At 39.7% G+C, this 14,652-nt stretch overlaps 1 protein-coding gene across 1 annotated transcript; it reads right to left on the bottom strand.

The window, feature by feature from the left end:
* Positions 1–344: 344 nt before the first annotated feature.
* Positions 345–14,651, bottom strand: LOC127128103 (uncharacterized). The gene is made up of 3 exons (XM_051057353.1): positions 14,565–14,651; positions 4,737–4,799; positions 345–2,192 (listed from the first exon to the last, which is right to left on the bottom strand). The coding sequence occupies exon 3, from the start codon at positions 1,416–1,418 to the stop codon at positions 522–524; it is 897 nt and encodes a 298-aa protein (XP_050913310.1). The 5' UTR covers positions 1,419–2,192; positions 4,737–4,799; positions 14,565–14,651; the 3' UTR covers positions 345–521.
* Between the last annotated feature and the right edge of the window lies 1 nt (position 14,652).

Raw genomic sequence — 14,652 nt, 5'->3', positions numbered from 1 at the left:
TGTTAGCCCTCATCTCTGCCAACTCAGCTTGTACTTGATCCATGTTGCGTTGATGGTTGAGCCTCGTTGAGTAGCGGTGTGGTCTTTGATCAGCTATCCTGCCTGGACACAGGAATCAAAGTGAGAAGACGGCACAAGAACACCTGTTATGCAAATGATATGAGTATGATGTTTCAATGATATGCATGATGCACATGATATGCTCATTTCTCAGGCATTCAAAGAGCCTGACCCATCCTCAAAAGATGGAAACCTGCAGCAACAAGAGAACAACAGGATACAAGGAAAATGTGAGAACAACAGGGAAATACTGACAACCTTATCTATACATAAGGGTAAAAAGGTCAATACAACCAAGTCAACAGAATATTCGAATAAACAGAGTACAAAGAAAAAGAATCCCATCCAACAAGCCTGGAGGTGATTCACAACAAAAAAGATCCAAAGACGGAGTACAAACAAATGAATCCCATCCAACAAGCCTGGAGGTGATTCTCAATAAATACAAACAAAGATACAATCTAAGACAGACGGTCTTCCGGAATGAGAGTCTTCAGGTAATGGCACTGGTCTATCAACAGTGTGCATTCTGAACATTCTGGTAGAGGGGTAATCTTCTCCTTCAGTTGTCTTCTAAGCTCCAAGACTTCTCCTCCAAGATAATCTTCTGACTTCTGTCTCAACTCCACCTCTTTCTTCAACTGAGTGTCTTTGTCTTTGAGTTGCTTCTCCAGGTCTCTGATCTTCTTCTGATAGTTGACTTCTGCTCTCTGTAGCCTCAGACATTCCCTATGCTCTGCGTCCAACATAGACTCTACCTCATCATATGATCTCTTCTTGCTCCTTGCTCTGCTAGTACCCTCTCCTTGCACTTCCCTGAGTTGATGGGCCAAGTGCAGCTTATTAGCCTTAACTTTGTACAGCTCCATCTGAGTGTCTTGCTCCTTCTCCCTCAGACGACGACTCTCCATCAGGGCTTGCTTATAGTGTTCAGCAGGCACACTATCAGCAAGAACCAAAGGTGGTTGTTCTCTCAACGGATCCATCCTATCGTAGGGTAGCAGCAAAGTTTCCACTCTCTTCTTTACCCAATCAGTGTAATCGGGCATTGCAATGGCAAACTTTTTCCCTAAGACAGATCCATCCCTGACCCCAAGAGATCTCCAGGCTTTCCCTATCTGCTCCAACCTAACAGGGTCATCCTTCTTCTCAAAACACACACTCTCAGCTATCTCAGCTTCAAGTGGCCTTCTACTCATGACAAACCCTAGCTGGCGAAGAGAAAGAACTGGGTTGTAGTTGATACAGCCTTTGGTCCCCACGAGCGGCACGTTCCGGAATTCACCACAACTCATGATAACATCCTTTACGTCCATTCGGTATGACTGCCATCTGATGTCGTAGGAGGTGAGCGACATGACCCTCTGAGTTCACTTAAGAGTGCTCTGGGTATCCATAAAGGGTCCACTGACAGGCAGAAGTGACATAAACCATCTGAACAGGAGAGGTAGGCAGCACCTGATGGCTCCACCCTTACCATGCCTACTGTGGATGGCATAGTAAGTGTCAGCTAGAAGGGTTGGGACTGGATTCCCTCTGATAAAAATGCTGATGGCAGCATGATCAACAAAATTTGGCATACTAGGAAAGAGAATGATTCCATATATCAAGGCGGCAAGCTGCGCGTGAAAAACTTCCCAATTCCCCCTCTCTGCTTCATCTCTGGCTACTCTCAACAGAAACTTCAATGGCAAACCCACAGCTTCCCCACAGGGCTTCCAATTCTCACCAACCTCCTTAACACTCAACCGGAGAGCTCTGGCAATCAATCTGAAGTCAACCTCCTTTGGGACGTCCAAGAAGGGAGTCTGATGCTGAACTGGGACATTCATCAGAATAGAGTACTCCTCAAGAGTAGGTGCTAGCTGATAATCTTGAAATGTGAAGCATCTGAGCCATGGGTCATAGAATTGTAGTAGTGTCTGCAGAGGCACCGGATCCACTACTGTCTTCAGCACTGTCAGAATATCTCCATACTGTCCAACAAAACTCTTCAGACGATCATCTGTCACAAAGCTACCCAACTCAATCAGTGAAGTCAACGGCTCACGATGAAAGCTGTAGGAACAGGTCTTCCGCTTCGGCCCGGGGACTGTTGCCATCTCTATCGGTAGACGAGCTCTGGAATGTACCTGAGAAATGATATGCATGCAGAGATTAGTTTCTTTTTTTCTTTTTTTCTTTTTTCTGATTTTTTTCAAATTTTTTCATTGCGTTTCTTTTGAAAAATAAATATGCTATGATGCAAATGATGCAGACAGGACTGGACTGGCTGGTTGTGTAATTCTGATCACTAGGTCGAAGCTTCAGTCAAAATTCGGAACCCAAATCCAACTTAAGGTCAACTGAATATATCGTCTGAACTGAGAGTCACCAACAGAACCAAAAGTCACCAACAGGTACCTGTAATGATGATCAACCCTTCCCCACTCACGGGTGTAGTCTAGGCCAGGGTAAAGCTGAGAGAAACGCAGCATAAATAACCTTTCGCAGAATACCATCATATACACACCCGAAGTATGTAACGACAGCATCCCACCAGGGTCTGAACTGCTCGTGATATCAATGTTCCGCTAAGTGGCGCAATACCACCCGCTTCCCATGAATCACTCTATTCCTAATCATCCTAGATTTCACTCATGGTCTGGGTATTGGACCTTTTACCTCAACTGACTCCCCCCCCCCCACACAGAAAAAACAGACAACCAGCCTGTCAGAATGAATAATGAATATGAATGCAAACATTAATGCACAAAAATAAATGCAAACAATAGACAATGAATGCAAACAGTAAATAATGAATGCAATAAATAAACACAACACAAAGCAACCAAAACCCTAACCTAGAGAGCGCTAGGAGAGACTCGCTCAGGGAAGATGGACCAGCATAGGTCAACTTCTCTATATCCCCAGCAGAGTCGCCAGCTGTCGCATCACGCGAAAAACCGGCGGGAAAACAAAGAAACAACAGAGCCGCCACCGTGCGTTATTTATCCCAAAAGAGGGAAAGAAACGCTCGAAGTAAACCTGGGAAAGAACATGGTCTCGCGACCAAAGAGAATGGGTTCGGGAGTCGGTTATGCGAAGGGAAGGTATTAGCACCCCTACGCATCCGTCGTACTCGATGGGATCCACGCACAATAGAAAGGAAATTGGTTGCTAAAACACTGCTCAAACTCACACACACTGGCTGAAAGAGACACAAGAAACTGACTGAAACTGACTCGGCAGGATATCGTATCCTGGGCCTACTTAGTCTATCAGGCATAGACATCAGAGTCGAAGTAGTTCGGACTGGGGAAACGACACATGCTCGCTAGGATATCGCATCCTATGCATACGTATCTCCTTGGACGAAGGAGAATCAGAGCATTCGTAGCTCGGCTGACACGCACGCAAACAAACACAGGCAAAGGCAAACGTGGAGCCTGAATGCCAATCACTGGGCTTACATCAGCATCCGAACCAAAACACACCCACACTGGAACCCGAATGCCACTCGATGGTCTTACATCAGCTTCCAAGCACACAACAACACAACAAGTTAATAGGGAGTCGGGGACTCGAGCCTATAACTGTCAAGCACACACACAAACAAACGGACAACAGATTGCTAAGGAGTAAGACACTCGAGCCTAGCAACTGTCAGACAACACACACAAAAAAAGAAAAAGGCGCCCGGAGAGATCAGCTCAATCTCCTGCCTACATACTTCATCTGGTGTGAAGATCAGGGCTATGTAGTTCCCCTACGCAGGGACAAGGATCTAGCCTAACCAGATAACAGAGGGAGACACAACACTAGGGAGACTACGACTCGAGCCTAGATGTTGTCATGCAAAATCAACCCTAAGTTAAGGTTTCTAGCTAACTGGCACAAGGGCCAACCTATCCTAGACATGACTTACACAGGAGGCAAGCCACACACACCTAACTTGCACAGGAAGCAAGGGTCTCGATTGCAACCAGGGCAAGAGAAAGGGAAAGTCTCGATCGCAACGAGGGCGAGAGAAAGGATCGCAACGAGGGCGAAAGAAAGGATCGCAACGAGGGCGAAAGAAAGGATCGCAACGAGGGCGAAAGCAAACAAGGATTAGTCTAAACTAAACCTAACTTGCACAGGAAGCAAGTCAAACAAACATACAAGCACAGGTAGCACACACTATATACACACAAGGGGCTCACACAAGGGTTAGGTTTTAGTCGAGGGGTCATATCAACCTCAACAAACAAACCTCTGGAAATGGGTGATGGTGCTCTTAACCTTGCCATTGAGAGCCAAGGTGAAGCAGATGAAAGGAGATGAGGGGTGTGCCTCATTGCTCTTATCCCTGGCCAGGGAGAGCATCTGACAAGAATGTGTGGGTTCAGAAAGTGGGAACCCTTCTACAGATTTGATACTGACTCAACTATGGATTTGCACAAGATCTTGGGTTTTTTATCTGTAATGCATCAACACAGTGGTGTGAGCAAAACAGAAGACACACTGAATAGCAGGGGATAGGTTGCTTATCCCTTGGTTCTGCCAATTGCCTCTTCACTTAGGAGGTCTTTGACTCTTGTACAAGGACAAATTAAACATACACAAACATTGCCTCTTAAGGAGGACTTCAGACAGTTGCCTGGCCAAGTAACAGGCCAGGTCTTCCAGACTACATGAAGAAAAAGGAATTATACCTCAAGCAAGTTGCTAAATAGCAAAGCAAAGCAAGTTCAAAGAACTTAAGCAACTAATGGTACCTGAAATAGTCAAACTAATCAGTACACATTTCAACAGCTAAAGCAAAAGGAATTGAGAAACAACAGACAAATCAGGTAATCAGATGTGCAATGCACAAGACTCAAATCACATGAGTCAAGCCACCTATAAAACAAAGGTTAGCTCATGATAAACAGTCAAGCTTGATCAAAAGAAATTGATCTCATTAGTCACTTGGTGTTCAACCTGAAAACATAAGCTCAATAGTGAGTAACTGGACCACTAGGACAAGCCTAGGGTCAAAAAGGAATGAGAAAGTCAAAACAGCAAATGAAAGTCAAACAAAATCAAGTTCAAACATTTAAGAAGCAATCTCAATTGGTCTCAAGTTTATATCATGCATCATCATCACTTCACAAACAAAAGAAGGCAAAGCATGGCAAATTGGTGCACATAGAAGTCAACAGAATGACTTGCATCAAAAGTCAACTCAAACATTTCCAAAAATCACCAGATAAATCATGATCAATCCTAACACCTAGCATGGTAAGCATGTCAAATTTCATCACATTTGGACAAGTGGAAGGCAGTCAATGAAAATCATAAAGTCAAAGCAAATTTGAACATGCTTAATGAAGTCAACAGCAAGACTTAGCTCAAAACCAAACATAGTCAATTCCAAAAATCATCAAATAATTCATGCTCAAACAAAATCCATAACATGACATGCATATGAAATTTCAGCTCAATTGGATCATGGGAAGATGGTCAGTTAAAATCAGAAAGTCAAAACCAATTCAAGCAAGCACAAAGAAGTCAAACAAACATGTATCAACTTCAAAAAATCATAATTAAATGAAAACAGATGGGAAATGAATGGGATTAACACCAGTGCAAAGCTTGAGATGTATAGTATGCACATGTGAAATTTCATGATCATCCAATAAAGTATGAGAATTTCCCAAATGGAATAGCAAGATATGTCACACAAAGTCAACATTTGACTAGACAGGGAAGAAAAATCTCAAACAATTAGGAAATGGCATAATTAATTCCAGGAAAATTCACACATCAACTAGACACATAAGAGATGGCTCATGCAAAATTTCACATTAATTGGAAGCCAGGAAGCATGTTAACAAAAATCATAAAATTGCATAACATTGGTGTGACACAAATTGTCACACCCTACTTCAAAAATTTGTATCTCACAAACCACATATGATAAAATCATGATATTTACACCAAAATAAACATGAATGAGTGTAGAATAACCACAAAAATTTTCAGAATCATTGGATACATCCTCATCATTTCATAAAAGAATTGGCAAAAGGTGTAAAAATTGGTCACATTCTACAAACCCTAATGCCATTTAACATCCAGCCATCCAAAAAATCATTAAAAATCATGATAAAATACTAGACATTCACATGAGTATGATGCAAAAATTTTCACGAATTTTGGAGTTGAAATGAGTGAATTGTGATTTTTGTAAGTTGAGTGATCAAAGTGAAATAATATGTGAAATTAAAATGAATTAAGTTGAATAATTAATGGACCGAGTGGCATTTGTGTAATTTGGGAACTCACTTAACTAAACGGTGGCGTTTTGGGGCGACCAAGGAAATGTTCCTATTGGTGCATGCCTATACAGTGCCATGCAGTGTGTGAAATCAGAAAATCTGGGCATGGATGAAGAAACCCTAGGGTTTTCTGGGTACAAGATGAAGATCATCGTCCCCAAATCGTGCTACCAATTTTTTTTCCAGAATTACAAATTAAATACACAGACATGTTCATACAAGCATGGCAAGTAAGAATCCAACATCAATTTTCATCAAATCACAACAATGAACATGAATCGAGCAAGAATCATAAATGACATCAAACTTGGCTCAAGAACAAAAACTCCAGAAATGAATAATGAGCACACATACATGTTCATCCAAGCATGGCAAAGCAAAATCCAACATCAATTTTCATGGAAACAAGCTATTGAGAGAGAATCGAACCAAACTTCATATGAACACCAAACTTTCATTTTCAGATTTCTTGCAAAATACTTAACTAAATTCTACCATTCAACGCTCATAATGATCAGGGTACTAAGACCTACACTAAGCATGGCAAAGTTTTGGAAATAGAGAGAATCGAATACTAACCAATTTGGAAAAGCAGATGAAGATTCAGGTGTTTTCTGGCCAGGATAAGCTTAAACAGATGCAGATTATGCTTCCCCAAGTTGAATGATGAAGTAATCGTGGTTCAGCAACTCTTGTAGAAGCTTGAATCAAGTTCTGCCATGGAAATTGCTTGAAGATGAACAGCCACGAAGAGCTTCTTACAGCCAAAGGATGATGGTGGAAATGTGCATGAAATGATGCTTGGATGGTGGAAAAACCCTAGCTAGGTCGTGCTCTTTGAAGGATTTTGAAGGATTTTGGAAAATGGCCAAAAGTGAATTTGAGAGAGAGTGAGTAATTCTGTTGTTTTTGCAGCTGCTAGGGTTTCTAATTCTGCAGAAAATAGGTTATATATGATCTGTTTAAGCTTTGCTAAGTGGATGGTAATCATGCTTTGCTCATTTTAACCAATTTGCTAATCTTGCAATTTTGACCAAATGGTGGTATGTGGTAGCATGCTGCTCGAATTTTGGGCCTTGGCAAGTCAGAAATCATGTTTTGAAACAATTCCAAATGGCTAATGTGGTAGAAAATGCTTAAATCAAAACTTCAAAAATACACCTCACTTGAAAATTAAGCATGCTAGGTCCAAAAGTGCCATTTTGATTGGCAATGTTTTGGCTCATGAAATTTATATTTTTGGAAAGAGGAGAGGAAATGTGGTTTGTAGGAAAAAACCCCACCAAAATTGGCCAAATGGTTTGAGAGATATGGCCTTTTGAAGTTCAAGATTTTGTGAAAATGACTTGATCATATCTTGACAACCATGCATGGGAATTGAGAGTTCTTGGACTTTTTGGAAATGGGAGAACAAAATATTCAACTTTCATGTTGGGCAAAAATTCATTTGAAGCTTGTATCATGATGTAAGTTTGGGATCAAGAAGTTTCCATTTTTGGCAGTTAAAATTACAGGTCCAGTTTCTATTTTGGGAAATTTTCTGATTGGCTTCAATTTCTTCAATGATATTGTTTGCCATGATATATGAGGCCTATTGGGACATGAATAAACTCTCTCAAACCAAATCCATCCATCAAACCCATAAAATCAACCACAGTTGACCAACTTTGACTTTCTAGGGTTTTTGACTGATTGTGCATGAACTGATGCCTTCTGAACATCCAACCCTTGACTTAAACATTTCAAATGGACCTCCAAGTCATGTGAACATGTTGGACCAACCCTAGGGCCTTGGCTCCTTGAGAAACACCCTTGCTTGCTTGGTTGACTGACCTCCTGATCAGTTTGACCTAATTTCTTGATTTGCTTGCACTTGAGGCAATTGGGGGCAATGCAATGCTATGCAATAGACCATGATATGCTATGACCTAATATGAAAATGTATGTACAATGATAGGTGCAAATTTGAGGTGCTACATTGCCCCAGATGGACTGAATATTTTTAAATTATTTGCCTCCTTGATCAACTGATGCTTGGAGTTTTTTTTTACTGACCAAGTCATAGTCATTGGATGCCATGCCCCTGATCCATAGGGTTAGGAAGTAGTCTTGATTCGGGTCAGCACCGACGAATGATCAAATTCTTCTCCGATTGCTTCTTTGAAGCTCCTTGATGTCAAGTAATTACTTGCAGTTAAAATTGTTTATTCAATAAATGGTAATTTTAATGCGATATTCATGCAGGTTTGAAAAATCATGTATTGAAGTGATAATGATAGTGTCCGACGAATGAACCATTAGTTCAAACACATTGCTGATTTAGTTAGTGTGTGAAAGATACAGCGAGAATATGATACCAATACAGGTGAATTAGCAAATATTTAGGAGTCAGTTTACGCAACCTTGCTGTAGTACGCTTTCAGAATAACCCCTACCTCAATTAGGTCTTTTAGGGGTTGTAACGTGGCTTGGTTCATGGTTATTGAAATAAAGGATATGAGGCTCAAAATTATTATTGTACCGACCATTCTTCTTGATAAACTCCAATCCTACGCTCAGTTAATTAAACGTACACATTCATCTTTTTTGAAGGTGTAAGGATAAAGATGGTGATTCAAGGTCTCTTGAAATGGCAACCACCTTATTTCGTTTTTTTTAATGTCGGTGACCCTTTGATTTTGGTATGGTGGTCACTGAATCTTGTTTTCTTTTGTTGAGGGTTTTCGTGACCTCTTTTGATTTTTTTCCTTTTTCTTGATCCCTAACTTTTTGCCTGAACTGCTTTTGAAGCTTTGAGTCCATCGGGATTGCCCTAATTTTTGCCTAAGTCGCCTCTTGGGTGTTCAACTTAGCGGGCTTTTCTTTGATTCCATTTTTTAGAATGTGACTGCCAAGTCATTAGTCATTGAAGAACAACCGTCATAACTTTTGGATTTTTCTGGGTTCCTTCGACACTTTAGGATGTATGCGAAGAATATCATGTGGTTGATCCTTAGACGGGATGCTTCGTCTTTTAATTTGAATGCATAGTCAGATTAACTGAACACTACCCTGCCCCAGGTTAAATGTAAGGGTTTGTAGATCCGAAAGAAACTCCTACTTCTAGGCTCGAAGTGGTTGACTAGGGATTAACTCCTTATCTTTCCAGTGTTTAGGGATTTGAAACAATGCCTGTACATCATCAGCAAGGTTTTATCTGAAAGCATACAATCAACAATTATGGGTATTTCGTTTTCGTCATTCTCCCTTCAATCTTTTGCTAAAATAACAGTTTGATAAGTGAATGGGAGAAATATTTTTTTTTTATATCAATGGAAAAAATGAGTGAATACGAAAGGATTCGTTCAAAACATGCATAATCATTTCATTAATATTACCATTACGGGAAATCAACAATACTTGAAAGCAAATAAGTACTTAACATGCAAAGAAAAATACATATGAAATGCAAGGAGTAGCCAAATGGTTGCCAGTGCAGAGGAATCTCTCTCGTGCCTGGTTCACTGCTGGGCTAGCCTTCTTCAGAGTAGTGGTATTTCTCCTCATCGAGACCAGTTTGATAATCATCTTCAGACCTATTCTCGGAAATCTCCTCCACCGTTTGGACTGATGGACTCGCACAGCTAGGCGAAGCAGTATTATTGATTTGCAAGCTTCGGGGCGCAAATGAGAACATCTTGGAATGAAACAGGGTTTGTACTTTACTCTTAAGCACTTTGCAACCTTCAGTTGAATGCCCCTGTGCCCCAGCATGGACGTCACACCGAGCGTTGGCGTCATAGCCTGGTGGATATGGAGGACTTACTAGTTTTAGCTCCTTTGGCACTATCAATCCCCTCTTAATCAAATATGGAAGTGCTTGACTGTATGGCATTGGGAGAGGATCAATATGTCTCTCTGGCTTTCTTGACCTTTGTTGAGCATGTTGGCGCTGCTGATGTGGAGTGTTATATCGTTTGTATGGCTGTTGAGGTGGAATCCATCGTTGATATTGAGGAGGTCCTTGAGTTGTAGGATATTGACCATGTGGAGAGAATGGTGTCTGGTGTGAAGCTTGTGGAGCTTCCCAGACTGCATTAATTTCAACCTCTTCTTCCTTTTGGGAACTAGGAATAAATTCACTCTCCATACTCTGGCTATTTGAGGCGCATTGGATTTTTCCACTTTTGAGGCCATTCTCGATGCGTTCTCCAATTGACACCAAGTGAGCGAAGTCTGATGCTGCACTGCTAATCATTCTTTCGAAGTAAGGACTTTGCAAGGTATCCCTGAATAATTCCATCACTTCTTTGTCTAAGAGTGGTGGTTCAACACGAGCTGCTAACTCTTTCCATCTTTATGCATATTCTCTGAAGGATTCGTTACTTTCCTGAGATAAGGCTCTCAACTGCATGCGATCGGGAGCCATGTTCAAATTGTATTTGTACTGCTTCAAAAAGGCATTAGCCAGGTTTATCCATGACTGAACATGATTCCTTTCTAACTTCATATACCAACTCAATGATGCCCCAGTCAAACTGTCCTGAAAACAGTGAATCATTAACTTATCATTGTGGGCATGAGAGGTCATTTTTCCAAAAAACATTACCAAATTTTGCTTTGGACAACTATCCCCTTTGTACTTCTCAAATTCTGGTATTTTGAATTTTGGGGGTATAACTAGGCCAGGTACCAAACACATGTATAAAGCACTTTGTTCAACAGTATCTTGTCCTTCTATGGCCTTGAGTCTTTTCTCTAGCCCGCAACATCTTTTAGCAATCTCATCATCTTGTGGTTGCTCAATATTAACCAATAGGCTTGTTCCATGTGAATTTGGCACGGAGAATGCAAAGCTGTGATATTCAACATCATCATGGTAAGAGGAATCTCGAATGATATGACGTTCCTGTACAACAAAGTTATCAACTGGGGTTTGCGCAAGCTGAGGTTGGGTAGGATCATTTACTGGAGCTAACACCGCATTCTTAACCACTGCAGTCTGCTGAATGGTGTCCTCCCTCTTTGCTAAAGCTATCATAGACTCCACAAGTTGGTCTACCTGGTTTTTCATTGAGTCCACATCTCCTCTCAATGCAATGTGGTTTTGCTCCAACGAATCCATAATCTTTTCAGAGCTACTTCAAGTCTGATACGAATGTCAGGAATTCAACTGCGAGTTATGGACACAGGATGTGATGAGTTTTTTTTGTTTATGAAAATGATATGCAATTCATGCTGATGGGATGAGAATGCATGAAATTTTGTATTTAGGTATGCAAAGAAAATGTAATTTAGGTATAGTTAGGATCCAGGATAACACGAGTATCATATGGTACACCCTATAAGGAGGTTCTATGTTCTCTACCCCACACACAAAGGATGGCTCCTAAGGTTGTTCGTTTTCAGGATAAGAACTTAGAGTCATGGACCAAGTTCAGTCTTCCATCGCAATAATGGGCTAGCCATATCGTGATGAAAGTTCTGAATCAATCTTTTCTAAGTGAGATCTTCGTATTGTTCGAACGGGGTGTCGACCCCTCGGCTCAATACTACACAATCACCAGTCATGAAGACGGACTTCAGTTTAAGACGAGGTTCCCAAAGTCATGGACCATGTTCAACGTTTCCTCGCAATAATGGGCTAGCCATACTATGATGGAAATTCTGAACAGATCTACTCTAGGTGGAGTTCTCGTATTGTCCCAATGAGGTGTACACCCCTCGGTTCAATACTACACAACTCCGGGTTCTAAGTTCTTCTCAAAGCTCGGGTACGGAGCTTATCTCACAAAATGTGTCAAAAACCATAGGTCACCCAGCATAATAACAGAATAAATCACATAGCATAAATAATACATCAGGAGATACAGAAGCAAATAATGAAGAAAAACAGTAATGTAACATTCGTAGAAATTTGAACTAAATTAGGTTTGACTCTCTCTAGCTTGGAGCTATGTCCCCAGCAGAGTCGCCATCTGTCGCATCTCGAAAAACACGATTCCCCGCGATGGTCACGGAAACATTTATGTTCGAACAGAGTCGCCACCGAACTTTATTTATTCCAATGAAGGAATGGGAAAATATCGATAAAACCTTTGAAAAAACAGAATAATGGTCGTCGCAACCATATTCGGGTTCGGGAGTCGATTACGCAAGGGGAAGGTATTAGCACCCCTCACGTCCGTTGTACTCAACGGGAACCTTTTAGTCTAATTTGCTATTTGAATGTTAGTTAAATGTTATTTGCTTTCTTCTAGTAATTAGAGTTGATAATAGAGATGGATGAAGACCTCAAAATGGGAAAAGGGAGGTTTTTTATTAGTGTGCTCGCCAAGACCTCGCAATCTCGTGCCTACGTATCCTTATGGTTCAATAAGGAAATCAAAGCATTCGTAGTTCGGGGTACTACGAATATTTGGTGTGTTTTGTTTGATGAACGACTGTGTGGGTCGGCGTTCTAACGGCTAAACGCTGGCTTGTCTACTCTCGGCGGAGGCTTAAGCATTGGTTTGTTGTGCGCATTAGAAATGATTGACAGTGTTCTTTCTGAAAGGGTTTTGGTCACACGGGGGTGACAAATTGGATTGATGTGTTTAGGTTTTTGATTGGTTTCGATCGCTCGGGGGCGAGAAATTAGTTTGATATGTCTTGAGATGTTTTGAAGAGTCGATGATTTGAGCAATGTGGCGTACGCCAATTATTCAAATAATCAAGGAACGGTGAGGCGTACGCCTCCCATTCTCTAATTGAGTTTTAAGTTATATAGTTTATTTTGTAAAATTGGATTTGATATAAGAAGTGATTTGAGTTTATTCGATTACATTTTAATTTGATGACGAAGATTCGAGCAATGTGGCGTACGCCAATTATTCGAATAATCGAGAGATAATGGAGCGGATGCTCATTAATCTCCTTTTCATTTAAAGATTAATTATTTAAAATAGAGACTTTTAGAATAATTAAATTGGGGAAATGACTTTAATTTTAAAAGTTTTTTAAGGTTTTTAATTAAATGACGAAAATTCGAGCAATATGGTGTACGCCAATTATTCGAATAATCGAGAGATAATAAAGCGGAAGCTTACTATTCTCCTTTTCATTCAAAATTAATTTAAATAATGCTTTTAGGATTTGTAATTAATTTCAGAAAATACTTTTAATTTTATAGAGTTTTTTAGGGTTTTAATTAAATGACGAAAATTTGAGCAATATGGTGTACGCCAATTATTCGAATAATCGAGAGATAATAAAGCGGAAACTTACTATTCTCCTTTTCATTCAAAATTAATTTAAACAATGCTTTTATAATTAATAAATAATTTGGAGGAGTGATTTTAATTTAATAGAGTTTTTAGGGTTTTAATTAAATGACAAAAATTCGAGCAATATGGCGTACGCCAATTATTCGAATAATCGAGAGATAATGGAGCGGATGCTCATTAATCTCATTTTCATTTAAAGATTAATTATTTAAAATAGAGACTTTTAGAATAATTAAATTGGGAAAATGATTTTAATTTTATGGAGTTTTAAGATGTTAATTATTAAAATATTTTTTTTTTAGAAGTGTATTAATAACAAAAGATTTGAATTCGAACTTATTGGATTTGATTTAGTTTTAAATGGATTACTTGGTATTGGACCAATGGTTCAACCTAATTTGGACAAAATAAGTGTTTATTCATCTATTAATATTTAACTATTTAATTAACATATATTCTAACAAGAATTAAAATTTATAATTAACAATAATAAAAAAATAAGTTAAAACAATTGTCTATTTTACTACTAATATGTTTTTAATGTATTAACAAAAACAGATCATAGAAGATAAATAATGAAATAAATTTATAACAGAAAGGGGTGTATGAGGGAAATAAACGGTGTGTACAGTCCCTCCAAAAACGAACTACAAAAAGGCCCGAAAGGGGTTTGAGCCATCATTAACTCGGGTTGGGCCCTAAGGCCCATACCTCTTATTAATCAATTTGAATTGGAATGGTCAGCAAGAAAGGAAAGGAAAAGAGAAAAGAAATCCATGAGAACCATTTATCTATTCTCTATGGGCCACGCGCCAAACAGTGAATGATAGTGTGGCATTAAAAAAGTTAGAAGAATACTTAGGGAAGATAAACATGCAGTATCACAAGTAATTGTCATTAATGGCATTAAGTTATCTTTTAATACTGTTAAAAAGAAATAGATCTCCAAAGAAATAAAACCCAAAAATCTCATTACCTCAAGTGTCTCCCTTTTTCTCAGATTTCGACCGTCTCTCTCTTCTCTTCTTCTCAATCAATTTTGACTGACCGGAAACGGACGGCGG

This window comes from Lathyrus oleraceus, chromosome 3 (genome assembly GCF_024323335.1).
Source record: "Lathyrus oleraceus cultivar Zhongwan6 chromosome 3, CAAS_Psat_ZW6_1.0, whole genome shotgun sequence".
Taxonomy (NCBI): domain Eukaryota; kingdom Viridiplantae; phylum Streptophyta; class Magnoliopsida; order Fabales; family Fabaceae; genus Lathyrus; species Lathyrus oleraceus.
Note: the sequence above shows the minus strand (reverse complement) of the source record. Positions and strands in the feature narration are given on the sequence as shown.